This window comes from Salmo trutta, chromosome 1, assembly GCF_901001165.1.
Source record: "Salmo trutta chromosome 1, fSalTru1.1, whole genome shotgun sequence".
In the NCBI taxonomy this organism is placed as follows: Eukaryota; Metazoa; Chordata; class Actinopteri; order Salmoniformes; family Salmonidae; genus Salmo; species Salmo trutta.
Window position 1 is genome coordinate 16,893,777 of NC_042957.1, and position 13,790 is coordinate 16,907,566.

The window sequence follows — 13,790 nt, forward strand, 5'->3', positions numbered from 1 at the left end:
TTAGAAGAGAATACAAGAGTTAGTTCTGTAGAAAGCCTTCAGTGCTTGGGGGTTAGAAGAGAATACAAGAGTTAGTTCTGCAGAAAGCCTTCAGTGCTTGGGGGTTAGAAGAGAATACAAGAGTTAGTTCTGCAGAAAGCCTTCAGTGCTTGGGGGTTAGAAGAGAATAGAAGAGTTAGTTCTGTAGAAAGCCTTCAGTGCAAAATATACATGAGGAGGGATTCTTCATTTTAAATAAAGATTGTGTCCACAGTGTTTGGACAAGAAGTTCAATTTACCATGCCTTTACTTTACTTGGGACAATGTGAAGTGCAAACACTTCACATTGCAGTGCCAATGTCATAATGATACTATTAATTACCATCTAAGTGCACAGTGAAATCAAAACATTGGCACCACTGACTGACCTGCACTTGGTCAACATTGTGAGAACCTAATCTAACACCTAATACTTTTTCTTGTTTAAAAAGTAGAAACATATTAACAACATAAAAAAAGAAAGTATTCTGTCTGTGCAATAGTTCAAGTAAGTAACTTTGTTTCTGCGCATAGTTAGTGCCTAGTCAAAAATACCCATATCCTGTACTGAAAGATCCACACCGCTCCAGGGGAAAACAACAAAACACACAAATACAAAACAAGTATTTACATATCTGAATAGTAGTAGGTACTCCCTACTACTGGTCCAGGGTCAGACATTGTTTGAACCCCTACTGGTTAAAGTTAGGATTGAGCGCAGGGTAATCTGTTCCTAGATCTGTGCTTGGAGTGGCAATTTTCACCTCGAGCCAGAACAACCAACCAGAACTGTCCAATTCAGAGGAAGGAGAGGGGTTTAGTCTCTAGAGGGGTGTCTCAAAGACTCTGGATGTGTCTGAAATGGCAGCCTATAGTGCACTACTCTAATATCACACTCTGGATGTGTCTGAAATGGCAGCCTATAGTGCACTACTCTAATATCACACTCTGGATGTGTCTGAAATGGCAGCCTATAGTGCACTACTCTAATATCACACTCTGGATGTGTCTGAAATGGCAGCCTATAGTGCACTACTCTAATATCACACTCTGGATGTGTCTGAAATGGCAGCCTATAGTGCACTACTCTAATATCACACTCTGGATGTGTCTGAAATGGCAGCCTATAGTGCACTACTCTAATATCACACTCTGGATGTGTCTGAAATGGCAGCCTATAGTGCACTACTCTAATATCACACTCTGGATGTGTCTGAAATGGCAGCCTATAGTGCACTACTCTAATATCACACTCTGGATGTGTCTGAAATGGCAGCCTATAGTGCACTACTCTTATATGAGACTCTGGCCAAAAGTAGTGCACTATAGACAGTAGGGAATAGGGTGGCATTTCAGATTTGTCCTAAAGGGGCGTGTCAAACACTCTTTCCGACGAGTCTTCTGTATCGTCCTCCGACTGTGACTTGTGGTTGATCCTCTCGGTCGTCGAGGAGACAGACAGGTTGCCATGGGGACTGTCTTCGCTAAGCTTGGCCTTGCTGCTGTAATGGACGAACTCCTGGATCTCTAGAGGCAACCGTCTGAACTTGTCCTGGTACTCCTGGTCCAGCTCACTCTGCAGCTATATGGAGAGGAGAGATCAGAGTATGGGTCTATAGGTAGCTATAGGGAGAGGAGAGAACAGAATATGGGTCTATAGGTAGCTATAGGGAGAGGAGAGAACAGAATATGGGTCTATAGGTAGCTATAGGGAGAGGAGAGAACAGAATATGGGTCTATAGGTAGCTATAGGGAGAGGAGAGATCAGAATATGGGTCTATAGGTAACTATAGGGAGAGGAGAGATCAGAGTATGGGTCTATAGGTAGCTATAGGGAGAGGAGAGATCAGAGTATGGGTCTATAGGTAGCTATAGGGAGAGGAGAGATCAGAATATGGGTCTATAGGTAGTTATATGGAGAGGAGAGAACAGAGTATGGGTCTATAGGTAGCTATATGGAGAGGAGAGGGTATGGGTCTATAGCACAGGAGGTTGGTGGCACCTTAATTGGGGAGGACGGGCTCGTGGTAATGGCTGGAGCGGAATTAGTGGAACGGTATAAAATAGACCAAACACGTGTTTGATGCCATTCCATTTGCTCCGTTCCAGCCATTATTATGAGCCGTTCTCCCCTCAGCAGCCTCCACTGGTCTATATGGAGAGGAGAGGACCGAGTATGGGTGTACTACAGAATCAGATAGAACCACAGAACCAACAGTGTCAACAGAACTACAGCAACAAAGAGAACTCCTGGTCCAGCTCACTCTGCAGCTATAGGGAGAGCTGCAGTATGTGTCTACAGAACCAACAGAGTGGGCCTAGATAATAATATACTGAATACGTCCTGGTTACTTCTGGTACTCTGTAGCTGAAGAGGAGAACTGAATATGGTGTCAGTGATTGGTGATGACTGATATGGACCAGCAGGGTAGATGTTACTGGTCAACAGGTGGGCCAATGGTTGTTGTGGGGCTAACTGGGTAGTCTATATGATGGATTAAGGTACTTTTCATGTTCCCTGTTTTCTTTTGTTCAATTTTCTATACCTCAATTAGTAACAAAGGAATGAAAGAGATGTGAATCATTAATCGTGAATGTAGGCTCCCATGTTCTTCTGAGCTCCCTGCCTTCTGACGGACAGACAGAGAGTCAGAGAGAGTCTGTTTTTCTCCCAGGCATATCCTCCCCTAATGATTACAGATGACAGGATTGTATTAATTCTTATCCAATAATTGCTTTAATGCTGATTTTTCTGTTTAACTACCCTGCTGCATCCCAGGGGAGGGTCGTAATTAAAGGAGAGCAGCAAAGATGAACCACGTCACAATCTAAGAGTCTAAGGATCTAAGAGCTACATCTGCTTTTCAGCATTACAGGAGATGGAAGACAATCAGATTTAAATAAGTCTATGATCTCACAGAGGTAAAGTCAGGCAGAAAAACAAAGGAGAGTTTGTCAATAAAGGTCCGATTTTTGTAGGATTACTTGCTCATCAAACAATCCTACAATTAATATGTCACCAAATGACCTGTGGGCTAATGGTCAGGGATATGGCTGTCTGTGAGGAATTAACTGAGAGTTGCTGGTAATAGACCTTTCATACACAATCAAACTTTAGTGAAGTGATCCAATATTAATAAACCTTTTTTTCCTTAACTTGGGTCACATCGAACTAGATCAGAAATCAAATCAAATCCAAGTTTATTGGTCACGTAAACAGATTGCAGATGTTATCTTCACTAGGGTAGGGGGCACTATTTTCACATCCGGATGAAAAGCGTGTCCAAAGTAAACTGCCTGCTACTCAGGCCCAGAAGCTAGGATATGCATATAATTGGTAGATTTAGAACACTCTAAAGTGTCCAAAACTGTTAAAATAATGTCTGTGAGTATAACAGAACTGATATGGCAGGCGAAAACCTGAGAGAAATCCATCCAGGAAGTGGGATTTTTTTATTTTGTAGTTTTCTATTGAATGCTATTACAGTATCCATTGACTTAGGACTCAAATTGGACTTCCTATGGCTTCCACTAGGTGTCAACAGTCTTTAGAAATTGTTTCAGGCTTGTAATCTGAAAAATGAGGGAGTAAGACCACTTTGAATGAGTGGACCATTCAGTGTCCCAGAGGTTTTTCATGCGCGCGTCCGAGAGCACGCCTTTCTTGTTTTCCTTTTATATTAACAAAGCTTTTGTCCTGTTGAAATGTTATTGCTTATTATGACATATTAAAAACAACCTGAGGGTTGATTATAAACATCGTTTGACATGTTTCTACGAACTTTACTGATATTTTTCAGATTGTCCATCTGTCTGTTGTGACTGCCTTTGAGCCTGTGAATTACTGAACAAAACCCGCAAACAAAACGGAGGTTTTTGGATATAAAGAGGGACTTTATCGAACAAAACAAACATTTATTGAGTAAATGGGAGTCTTGTGAGTGTAACCATATGAAGATCGTCAAAGGTAAGTGATTAACTTCATCACTATTTCTGACTTGTGTAACTCCTCTACTTGGCTGGTAACTGTTTGTAATGATTTGTCTGCTGGGCTCTGTTCTCAGATAATCGCATGGTATGCTTTCGCCGTAAAGCCTTTTTGAAATCTGACACCGTGGTTGGATTAACAAGAAGTTCATCTTTAAACCGATGTATAACACTTGTATGTTTGATACATTTTTATTATGAGTATTTCTGTTTTTGAATTTGGCGCTCTGCAATTTCACTGGATGTTGGCCAGGTGGGACGGTAGCGTCCCACACCCCCTAGAGAGGTTATCACAGGTGCAGAGAAATGCTTATGTTTCTAGCTCCAATAGTGCCATAATATTTAGCAATACAATATCAATACACACATATATACTGTACATAGGGCAGCAGTCTCTAAGGGGCAGAGTACCGGGCGGAGGCCGGCAAGTGATGACTGTTTAACAGTCTGATGGCCTGGAGATAGAATCTGTCTCTTGGTCCTAGCTTTGATGCACTTGTACTGTCTCCACCTTCTAGATGGTACCGGGGTGAACAGGCCGTGGCTCGGGTGTCTGAGGTCCTTGATGATCTTCTTGGCCTTCCCTGTGACACCGGATGCTGTAGGTGTCCTGGAGGGCAGGTAGTGTGCCCCCGATGATGCGTTGGGCTGACAGCACCACACTTTGGAGAGCCCTGCGGTTGCGGGCAGTGCAGTTGCCATACAAGAATGTGACACAGCCGACAGAATGCTGTCGATGGTAGAAGTCTGTGAGGTTCTTAGGGGCCAGGCTGTATTTCTTCAGCCCCCCTGTGTGATGTGCACTCCGAGGAACTTGAAGCTTTTGACCCTCTCCACTGCGGCCTCGCGATGTGGATGGGGGCGTGGCGATGTGGATGGGGGCGTGCTCTCTCTGCTGTCTTTTGTAGTCTACGATCATCTCCTTTGTTTTGTTGACATTGAAGGAGAGATTGTTTTACTGGCACCACTCCGCCAGAGTTCTCACCTCCTCCCTGTAGACTGTCTCGTCATTGTTGGTAATCAGGCCTACCACTGTTGTGTTGTCAGCAAACTTGATGGTTGAGTTGGAGGCATGCATGGCCACGCAGTCACGGGTGAACAGGGAGTACAGGAGGGGGCTGAGCACACACCCCTGTGGGGCCCCCGTATTGAGGATCAGCATGGTGGAGGTGTTGTTGCCCACAATTACCACCTGGGGTCGGCTTGTCAGGAAGTCTAGGACCCAGTTGCACAGGGAGGGGTTCAGACCCAGGCCCCTGAGCTTACTGATGAGCTTGGAGGGCACTTTAGTGTTGAAGGCTGAGGCTTAGAGGGTATCTTTGTCCTACCTAGGAACAAGGCTGGCATTGAAACCTTCATAAAACTGACAGAGAGCCCAGAGGTGTGAATAGATTTGTTATGTAGTGGTAAAAAAAAGGGTGGGTAAACTCTGATCGCCGGTGGTGCTGAAAAAAGTTACGCTGCTTATACATTCAATACATTTTTCTGCAAAAGCTGGGTAAACTGTTCGGTAAAAAGAGGCAGGCAGGCAGGACAAGCTAGCCTCAGCCTGGACGTTAGATCATTATAGGCTAGAGAGGAAGATACAGTAGTCATGGGATGAAATAGAAGAGATATTCAAGTGTGATACCGAGTGAAGAGGTGATTTCACTAAAGGACATGGAAAGGAAAGAAGAGAGAGGGATGAAAATTCTATCCCACTGGAGGACTGGGGAGAGAAGGAGAGAGGGATGAAAATTCTATCCCACTGGAGGACTGGGGAGAGAAGGAGAGAGGGATGAAAATTCTATCCCACTGGAGGACTGGGGAGAGAAGGAGAGAGGGATGAAAATTCTATCCCACTGGAGGACTGGGGAGAGAAGGAGAGAGGGATGAAAATTCTATCCCACTGGAGGACTGGGGAGAGAAGGAGAGAGGGATGAAAATTCTATCCCACTGGAGGACTGGGGAGAGAAGGAGAGAGGGATGAAAATTCTATCCCACTGGAGGACTGGGGAGAGAAGGAGAGAGGGATGAAAATTCTATCCCACTGGAGAACTGGGGAGAGAAGGAGAGAGGGATGAAAATTCTATCCCACTGGAGGACTGGGGAGAGAAGGAGAGAGGGATGAAAATTCTATCCCACTGGAGGACTGGGGAGAGAAGGAGAGAGGGATGAAAATTCTATCCCACTGGAGGACTGGGGAGAGAAGGAGAGAGGGATGAAAATGCTATCCCACTGGAGGACTGGGGAGAGAAGGAGAGAGGGATGAAGACTCTATCCCACTGGAGAACTGGGGAGAGAAGGAGAGAGGGATGAAGACTCTATCCCACTGGAGAACTGGGGAGAGAAGGAGAGAGGGATGAAGACTCTATCCCACTGGAGGACAGGGGAGAGAAGGAGAGAGGGATGAAGACTCTATCCCACTGGAGGACTGGGGAGAGAAGGAGAGAGGGATGAAGACTCTATCCCACTGGAGAACTGGGGAGAGAAGGAGAGGGAAGAATGTTATCCAACTACAAGTGTAGGATCTTAATTTGATCACCGTGTTGTTGCAGAACATTTCTGGCACAGCAGGAAATTCAAACTTGTAGTGTATTCAAGGTTTAAAAAGGCTTCTAAAGTTTTACATTTCCACCCCAAATTTTCAGACTTGATTTTCCCTAACAAACAATGTATCAACCCCCCCGAAAAGCTCCATTAATTATAATCCACGCAATAATTCACATTTCCTGTTGCTGCAGGATTTTTTTCCTGTTGTGAGAAACTGGTCAAATTAAGATCCTACATCTGTAGGAATGGGAATGAGGAGAGAAGAAAGGGATGTCGGGAGGAGAGAGGAATGAATTCAGTCCCACTAGAGGGCAGGTGTGGTGAGCAGTGATAATGATATGTGATAAGATGATTTCATGTTCCTTATGAAGTGAAGCCAAAGGCAGTTCTCCATCACCTGGGACAGTAAAGTTCTATTCTGATTCAGCTTTTCTAACTCCATTGCTGACCAAGCCTGAGGTTATCTCTAGCCTGACCCAAACACACTCTCCAAGGTTTGTGCATTCATACAGTCTCTGCCCTGATTTGACCACACTCTACAAGGTGACCTTCCAGGAAGAGTGTTTTTCACTGAGACGATATTCAGCCAGATGGCTAGACGCTTTGCTCTGCAGCCCCTCTCTCCTCTCCTCTCCTCTCCTCTCCTCTCCTCTCCTCTCCTCTCCTCTCCTCTCCTCTCCTCTCCTCTCCTCTCCTCTCCTCTCCTCTCCCCTCCTCTCCTCTCCTCTCCTCTCCTCTCCTCTCCTCTCTACGCCTGACCTACTTAGAAAGGGACTGTCTGCAGCGTGCACTGTCCCCCTGCTAACCATAGGCACTGAGGTCTTTTGATAAAAGCGGTCATCTCTCTCCCAGCTCTGATGGTTCCTAGGTGTGAAGATGTTGGGTGGGGTGGAGCAGGAGGGTGTGAGGTGGAATGTGGTGGGTGGCCATCAGTCAATGGTTGATGGGTGGGTGTGTTTCAGTGTGTGTGTCGGTGTGTGTGTGTTTGTGTGTGTGTGTACGTGAGAGAGTATGTACGAGTGTGTTCCTTGCCATCGGGTCGAGGTGTGTGTGTTGGAGACAGGGTGTGTGTCGGGGACAAGGTGTGTGACAAACGCCACACCTCATTATCATCTGGTGGGAAGTGACAGCTGAGGTAATTAAAAGTCACAAGGATGGAGGGATGATGGAGGAGAGGATGGAAGGATGTAGAGGAGGAGCAGGTGGAGCTGGCGGGGTCTCAGGCCCTCTCTTTCTTTCTCTCTTTCGGTCAGTCCCCTTCCTTTCACCATCCCTCTGTTCTTCCACCGTCCCTCTCAATGGAAGATCTGAGATACTGGGGAGCTGAGCCTCCTCCAACAGTGTTGTCTAACAGAATGTGTGTGTGTGTGTGTGTTAATATGGCTTCTTGCTGCTTCTCAGTACTACAGTGGAATCACAGCAGCAGAATCATAGCAGCAGTCAACAGGTATAACAGAGATGGCCTACTCCCGGAGAGCTACTGTACTGGGTCTGCAGGCTTTTGCTCCAGCCCTACACAATCAAGGTCCTGGATGTAAAATAGGTGGGTAAACTCTGATCATCTGTCGCAGTGAAAAAAGCTCCCTATACTTTTAATGCAATTTTCCGCAAAAGGTGGATGAGCTTTTGGGCTCAAAAAAAGGTGGGTAAACTGTGTTAACCCTCAATTACACCGAGCAGCTGATTAGCTGGAACAAACCTGCAGGAGAGTAGATCTCCAGGAACAGTTAGGCCACCACTGACATAGAACATCCAGCATTAGAGATTCAGGAGCCATCTGTGTTCCCCAGCCCTGCTGGGTGTCAGAGTAAATCTAGGAGCTACCTCTGGGTCTGCGTCCCGAATGGCAACTTATTCCCTACCTAGTGCACCATTTTTGACCAGGGCACGGTTTCCCAAAAGCATCTTTAAGGCTAAGATCATCGTTAGAAATATAGGATCGTATTGTGATCGTATGGTTCTAAAGATGAACTTAGGCTTAAGATGCACTATAGTGCACTAAATAGGGACTAGAGTGCCATTTGGGATGCAGACAGGGAGTCTTCAAGGTACTTTAAAAGGGATTAGGTAGCACATAATAGTGCCAGACCAGTTTCAAGCCCAGTAGTTCCAGGCCACTCTTGTGATATAAGCCACACTGTGTGTAATTACCAATTACCATGACCAGGAGGTGAGAGAGGGGTCACTGCTCTGAAATGGGGAGGCAGGACAGGAGGAAGGCTGTGTGTGTGTGTGTGGGGGGGGGGGGGTTAGCTCCATTTCCATTCTTTCCATTGTAATGGGCATAACTGTGGAAATGGCCTGCAGTGATCCACAGCTGAGGTATAATGAAGAACAGAATGGAGATGGAGAGAAAGAGAAAGAGAGAGAAATAGAGAGAGAGTGAGAGAGAGTGAAAGAGAGAGAAAGAGAGAGAGAGTAAAAGAGAGAGAAAGAGAGAGAAAGAGAGAGAGTGAGCAATAGAGAGAAAGATAAATATATATATATATAGAGAGAGAAAGAGAGAGAGAGAGAAATAGAGAAATAGAGAAAAAGAAAGATTAAAGAGAGAGAGAAAGAGAAAGAGGGAGAAAGAGAGAGATGTTAAAAAGGATGGATTTCATACGGCTGGCTTCTCTCTCTTCTTTCTCTTCCTCCCCATTCATATCCCATTCCCTCCCTCCCTCCCTCGCTCTCCCTCTAATGTGCTTTCTCCCTCTGCCTCTTATTTTGTCATAGTCATGCTGATCTATAGAGCTGACTCGTTGTGATGACGTGGAACTATCAAACACTTATGTAGAGGGGATTGTTTCCAGCAGGACAACAAGAGATGTGAAACCTTTCAAGAGGGACAATAACCCATGCCAGCTTAATTATTCAACACTGACACTCACACACCCACACACATCCTGACAATTCAGCCCAGAGAGGAACCTGCTGGTTTGAGCTTAAACAGCAGCCTGTCATCCAACAGCACAGGGAGGCAGCAGTGTATCCTGGCACGTAACACAGACACACACAGATACACATCCTGGCACGTAACACAGACACACACAGATACACATCCTGGCACGTAACACACACACACACACACACAGATACACATCCTGGCACGTAACACACACACACACACAGATACACATCCTGGCACGTAACACACACACAGATACACATCCTGGCACGTAACACACACACAGATACACATCCTGGCACGTAACACACACACACACAGATACACATCCTGGCACGTAACACACACACACACAGATACACACGCAGATACACACACAGACACACACGCAGACACACACGCAGACACACACGCACAGACACACACACACACACACATGCAGACACACACGCAGACACACAGACAGACACACAGACACACATGCAGACACACAGGCACATACACAGGCATACATGTAACACACACACACACAGAGACACACAGACACATGCACATACAGACACACACACAGACACACAGGCACATACACATACAGACACACACACATGTAGACACACACATAGACACACACACACAGACACACACGCAGACACACAGACAGACACACAGACACACATGCAGACACACAGGCACATACACAGACATACACGTAACACACACACAGAGACACACAGACACACACAGACATAGACACACACACAGGCACATACACAGACACACATGCAGACACACACACATGTAGACACACACATAGAGACACACACACACACACACATGTAGACACACACACACACACACACACACACACAGACAGACACACAGGCATATACACACACGCAGCCACACAGGCACCGACACACAGACACACACGCAGACACAAAAAAAAGTGTGATGACAGGCTTCATCTCACTGCATCCACTTTCCTCTGGGAATAACAGTGTGTTCCCTGTGGGCCGTGTGTGTGTGTGTGTGTGTGTGTGTGTGTGTGTGTGTGTGTGTGTGTGTGTGTGTGTGTGTGTGTGTGTGTGTGTGTGTGTGTGTGTGTGTGTGTGTGCATTATTGATGCGAACCTGACGAGTGGAGAGAGGCGCAGATCAAAGGCAGTGATGAGGGAAGCCATGACCGCCCACAGTCTGAGAGAAGGGTGGGGGAGGGAGGGAGAGAGAGAGAGAGATGGATAGAGAGAGAGGGAGGAGAGGGGGATATTTTTGTGTCCAGAATCAGGAGCTATACAGCCGGATCAATTTGGCCCATTCTCTCTATCTCTCTGTCCCTCCTTCTCTCTCTCTTTCTCCAGACCATCACCAGGCAGTTACTATCCCTGGGTTGAGTCATCAGGTTTCATATTAAAAGATCGCGGAGAGAGTTGTGGAGATGAGAAGATGGGGAAGATCGCGGGGAAAGATCGCGGAGAGAGTTGTGGAGAGGAGAAGATGGGGAAGATCGCAGGGAAAGATCGCGGAGAGAGTTGTGGAGAGGAGAAGATGGGGAAGATCGCAGGGAAAGATCGCGGAGAGAGTTGTGGAGAGAAGATGGGGAAGGGTGGAGGGGGTAGAATGAGCGTTTCCATGACGACTGCACAGGGCTCCTGCATGTTGAGCCATGGCCCCAGCACTATGTGTGTGCAAATTTTTGGGTTTGTGTGCTTGTGTGCCACTGTGTGTGTGTGTGTGTGTGTGTGTGTGCAAGTGTGTGCGTGTGAGAGAGAGAAAGTGTACGTGAGAGGGTGACAGTCATGCTTTCCACATTTTCTGTCGCCTGCTCAGAAGAGGCCGAGACAGGGACTATCTACTCCATTCCAACTATACATTAAAGCAGCGTTGTTAAGAAACTCTATTTTACCTCTGAAGTTGCTACAGCTTCTATTAAGTGTATGAGGATTTAGTTGATAACTTGAATAGCAACTCAACCATTGATGCCAATGCTCCAGTAAAGTTGAAAAAGGCTACATCCAAATGAAAAGGCACTTGGATGAGTGAGGAAACTAATCAATTAAAGAGAAATTGCAGAATTGCATAATTCCATTATGATACTGTGAGAGAGCAACTTGGCGTATATAACAAGGCAATTAGAAATGCCAGACGGGCTCATTTTCTAACTTGATCCCTACTAATCAGAATAATTTGAGAGCGATCTTCTTGACCATTGATGGCATGACGGAGCCTACCCCCGCAAAATGTGATGAGTTTTATTGGTTTTTATATCAATCCATGAATGTGCACCCCAATAAATGTCAGACATGCTATTAAGGTTATGTACCCAATAGGTCCCTCCAGGTCCTCTGGCACTGGCCTTTTAACTATCCCATAGCCTAGGACCAAGAGGCATGGAGAGGCAGCCTTTAGTTATTATGCCCCCAGGCTCTGGAATTACCTGCCTGAGAAGCAGAGGGGGGCTGAAACTGCTTTTCCTTAGTGTGCTTTTTAGTTGTTCACTTTATCATAGTTTGTTTTTTTATATTATCTTTGTTCTGGAATAAATATTTCAGCTTTTCATTTCAGTTGTTTCTTTTTGTTTTTCCCCCTGTAAAGTACATTCCGTTGCATTCCATGTCTGAAATATGCTGTATGAATAAAGATTGATTTGATCTGAAGTAGGAGGACAGCTGGGGCAGTGTGTAGCTGCATAGGATAATAGCCTCCACACTAAAGCAATACTGTGAGGTAATGGTATAGATATAGATTACAGTCCAGATCAATCAGACCCAGAGTTCACAATAACATTGCTATAACTTAGTCATTCAGCAGACCCTCTTATCCAGAGTGACTTACAATTAGGGAATGCAATACTACCGCATACCATGACCATCGCAAGTGCAACCTTGTCAGTGACGATAATAGTGTTAAGATAAAAAGACAATTTGATTCACAGCTCTAACGCTAGGACAGAGTGCCCCTGTGGTGCAACGACAGCTCTAACGCTAGGACAGAGCGCCCCTGTGGTGCAACGACAGCTCTAACGCTAGGACAGAGTGCTCCTGTGGTGCAACGACAGCTCTAACGCTAGGACAGAGTGCTCCTGTGGTGCAACGACAGCTCTAACGCTAGGACAGAGTGCTCCTGTGGTGCAACGACAGCTCTAACGCTAGGACAGAGTGCCCCTGTGGTGCAACGACAGCTCTAACGCTAGGACAGAGTGCCCCTGTGGTGCAACGACAGCTCTAACGCTAGGACAGAGCGCCCCTGTGGTGCAACGACAGCTCTAACGCTAGGACAGAGTGCTCCTGTGGTGCAACGACAGCTCTAACGCTAGGACAGAGTGCTCCTGTGGTGCAACGACAGCTCTAACGCTAGGACAGAGTGCTCCTGTGGTGCAACGACAGCTCTAACGCTAGGACAGAGTGCTCCTGTGGTGCAACGACAGCTCTAACGCTAGGACAGAGTGCCCCTGTGGTGCAACGACAGCTCTAACGCTAGGACAGAGCGCCCCTGTGGTGCAACGACAGCTCTAACGCTAGGACAGAGCGCTCCTGTGGTGCAACGACAGCTCTAACGCTAGGACAGAGCGCTCCTGTGGTGCAACGACAGCTCTAACGCTAGGACAGAGTGCTCCTGTGGTGCAACGACAGCTCTAACGCTAGGACAGAGTGCCCCTGTGGTGCAACGACAGCTCTAACGCTAGGACAGAGCGCCCCTGTGGTGCAACGACAGCTCTAACGCTAGGACAGAGCGCTCCTGTGGTGCAACGACAGCTCTAACGCTAGGACAGAGTGCTCCTGTGGTGCAACGACAGCTCTAACGCTAGGACAGAGTGCCCCTGTGGTGCAACGACAGCTCTAACGCTAGGACAGAGTGCCCCTGTGGTGCAACGACAGCTCTAACGCTAGGACAGAGTGCCCCTGTGGTGCAACGACAGCTCTAACGCTAGGACAGAGTGCCCCTGTGGTGCAACGACAGCTCTAACGCTAGGACAGAGCGCCCCTGTGGTGCAACGACAGCTTTAACGCTAGGACAGAGTGCTCCTGTGGTGCAACGACAGCTCTAACGCTAGGACAGAGTGCCCCTGTGGTGCAACGACAGCTCTTTGAGAGTGATGTTGAAGGTATGTGTGTGCTCATTAAGAGTCTAGCATGCTGTTGGTGTGAAGCAAATTTGACTAGAAGATTAGCAGGACAAGGTCACCTGAACACACCCACTGAGAGACAGATATGCCAGAGGACACACACTCTCAATCCCTCCTTCTCATCCTAATCATCACCTACTCCCTCTAGCACACACTCCTCCTCTCTCCCTCCCTCTCTGTCCACACCCATTCCATATCACTCTCTACCTCCCTGTCCACACCCATTCCATATCACTCTCTA

General features: G+C 46.7%; 1 protein-coding gene across 1 annotated transcript in view; it reads right to left on the minus strand.

Annotated features, from left to right (window-relative positions):
* Positions 1 to 1,255: 1,255 nt before the first annotated feature.
* Positions 1,256 to 13,790, minus strand: part of LOC115199598 (1-phosphatidylinositol 4,5-bisphosphate phosphodiesterase beta-1-like) — a gene marked incomplete at its 5' end in the record, with an annotated part of 78,837 nt that continues 66,302 nt past the window's right edge. Inside the window, one exon of the mRNA XM_029762299.1 lies at positions 1,256 to 1,600. Coding sequence (XP_029618159.1) covers positions 1,382 to 1,600 — 219 coding nt within the window. The remainder of the gene's footprint in view (positions 1,601 to 13,790) is intronic.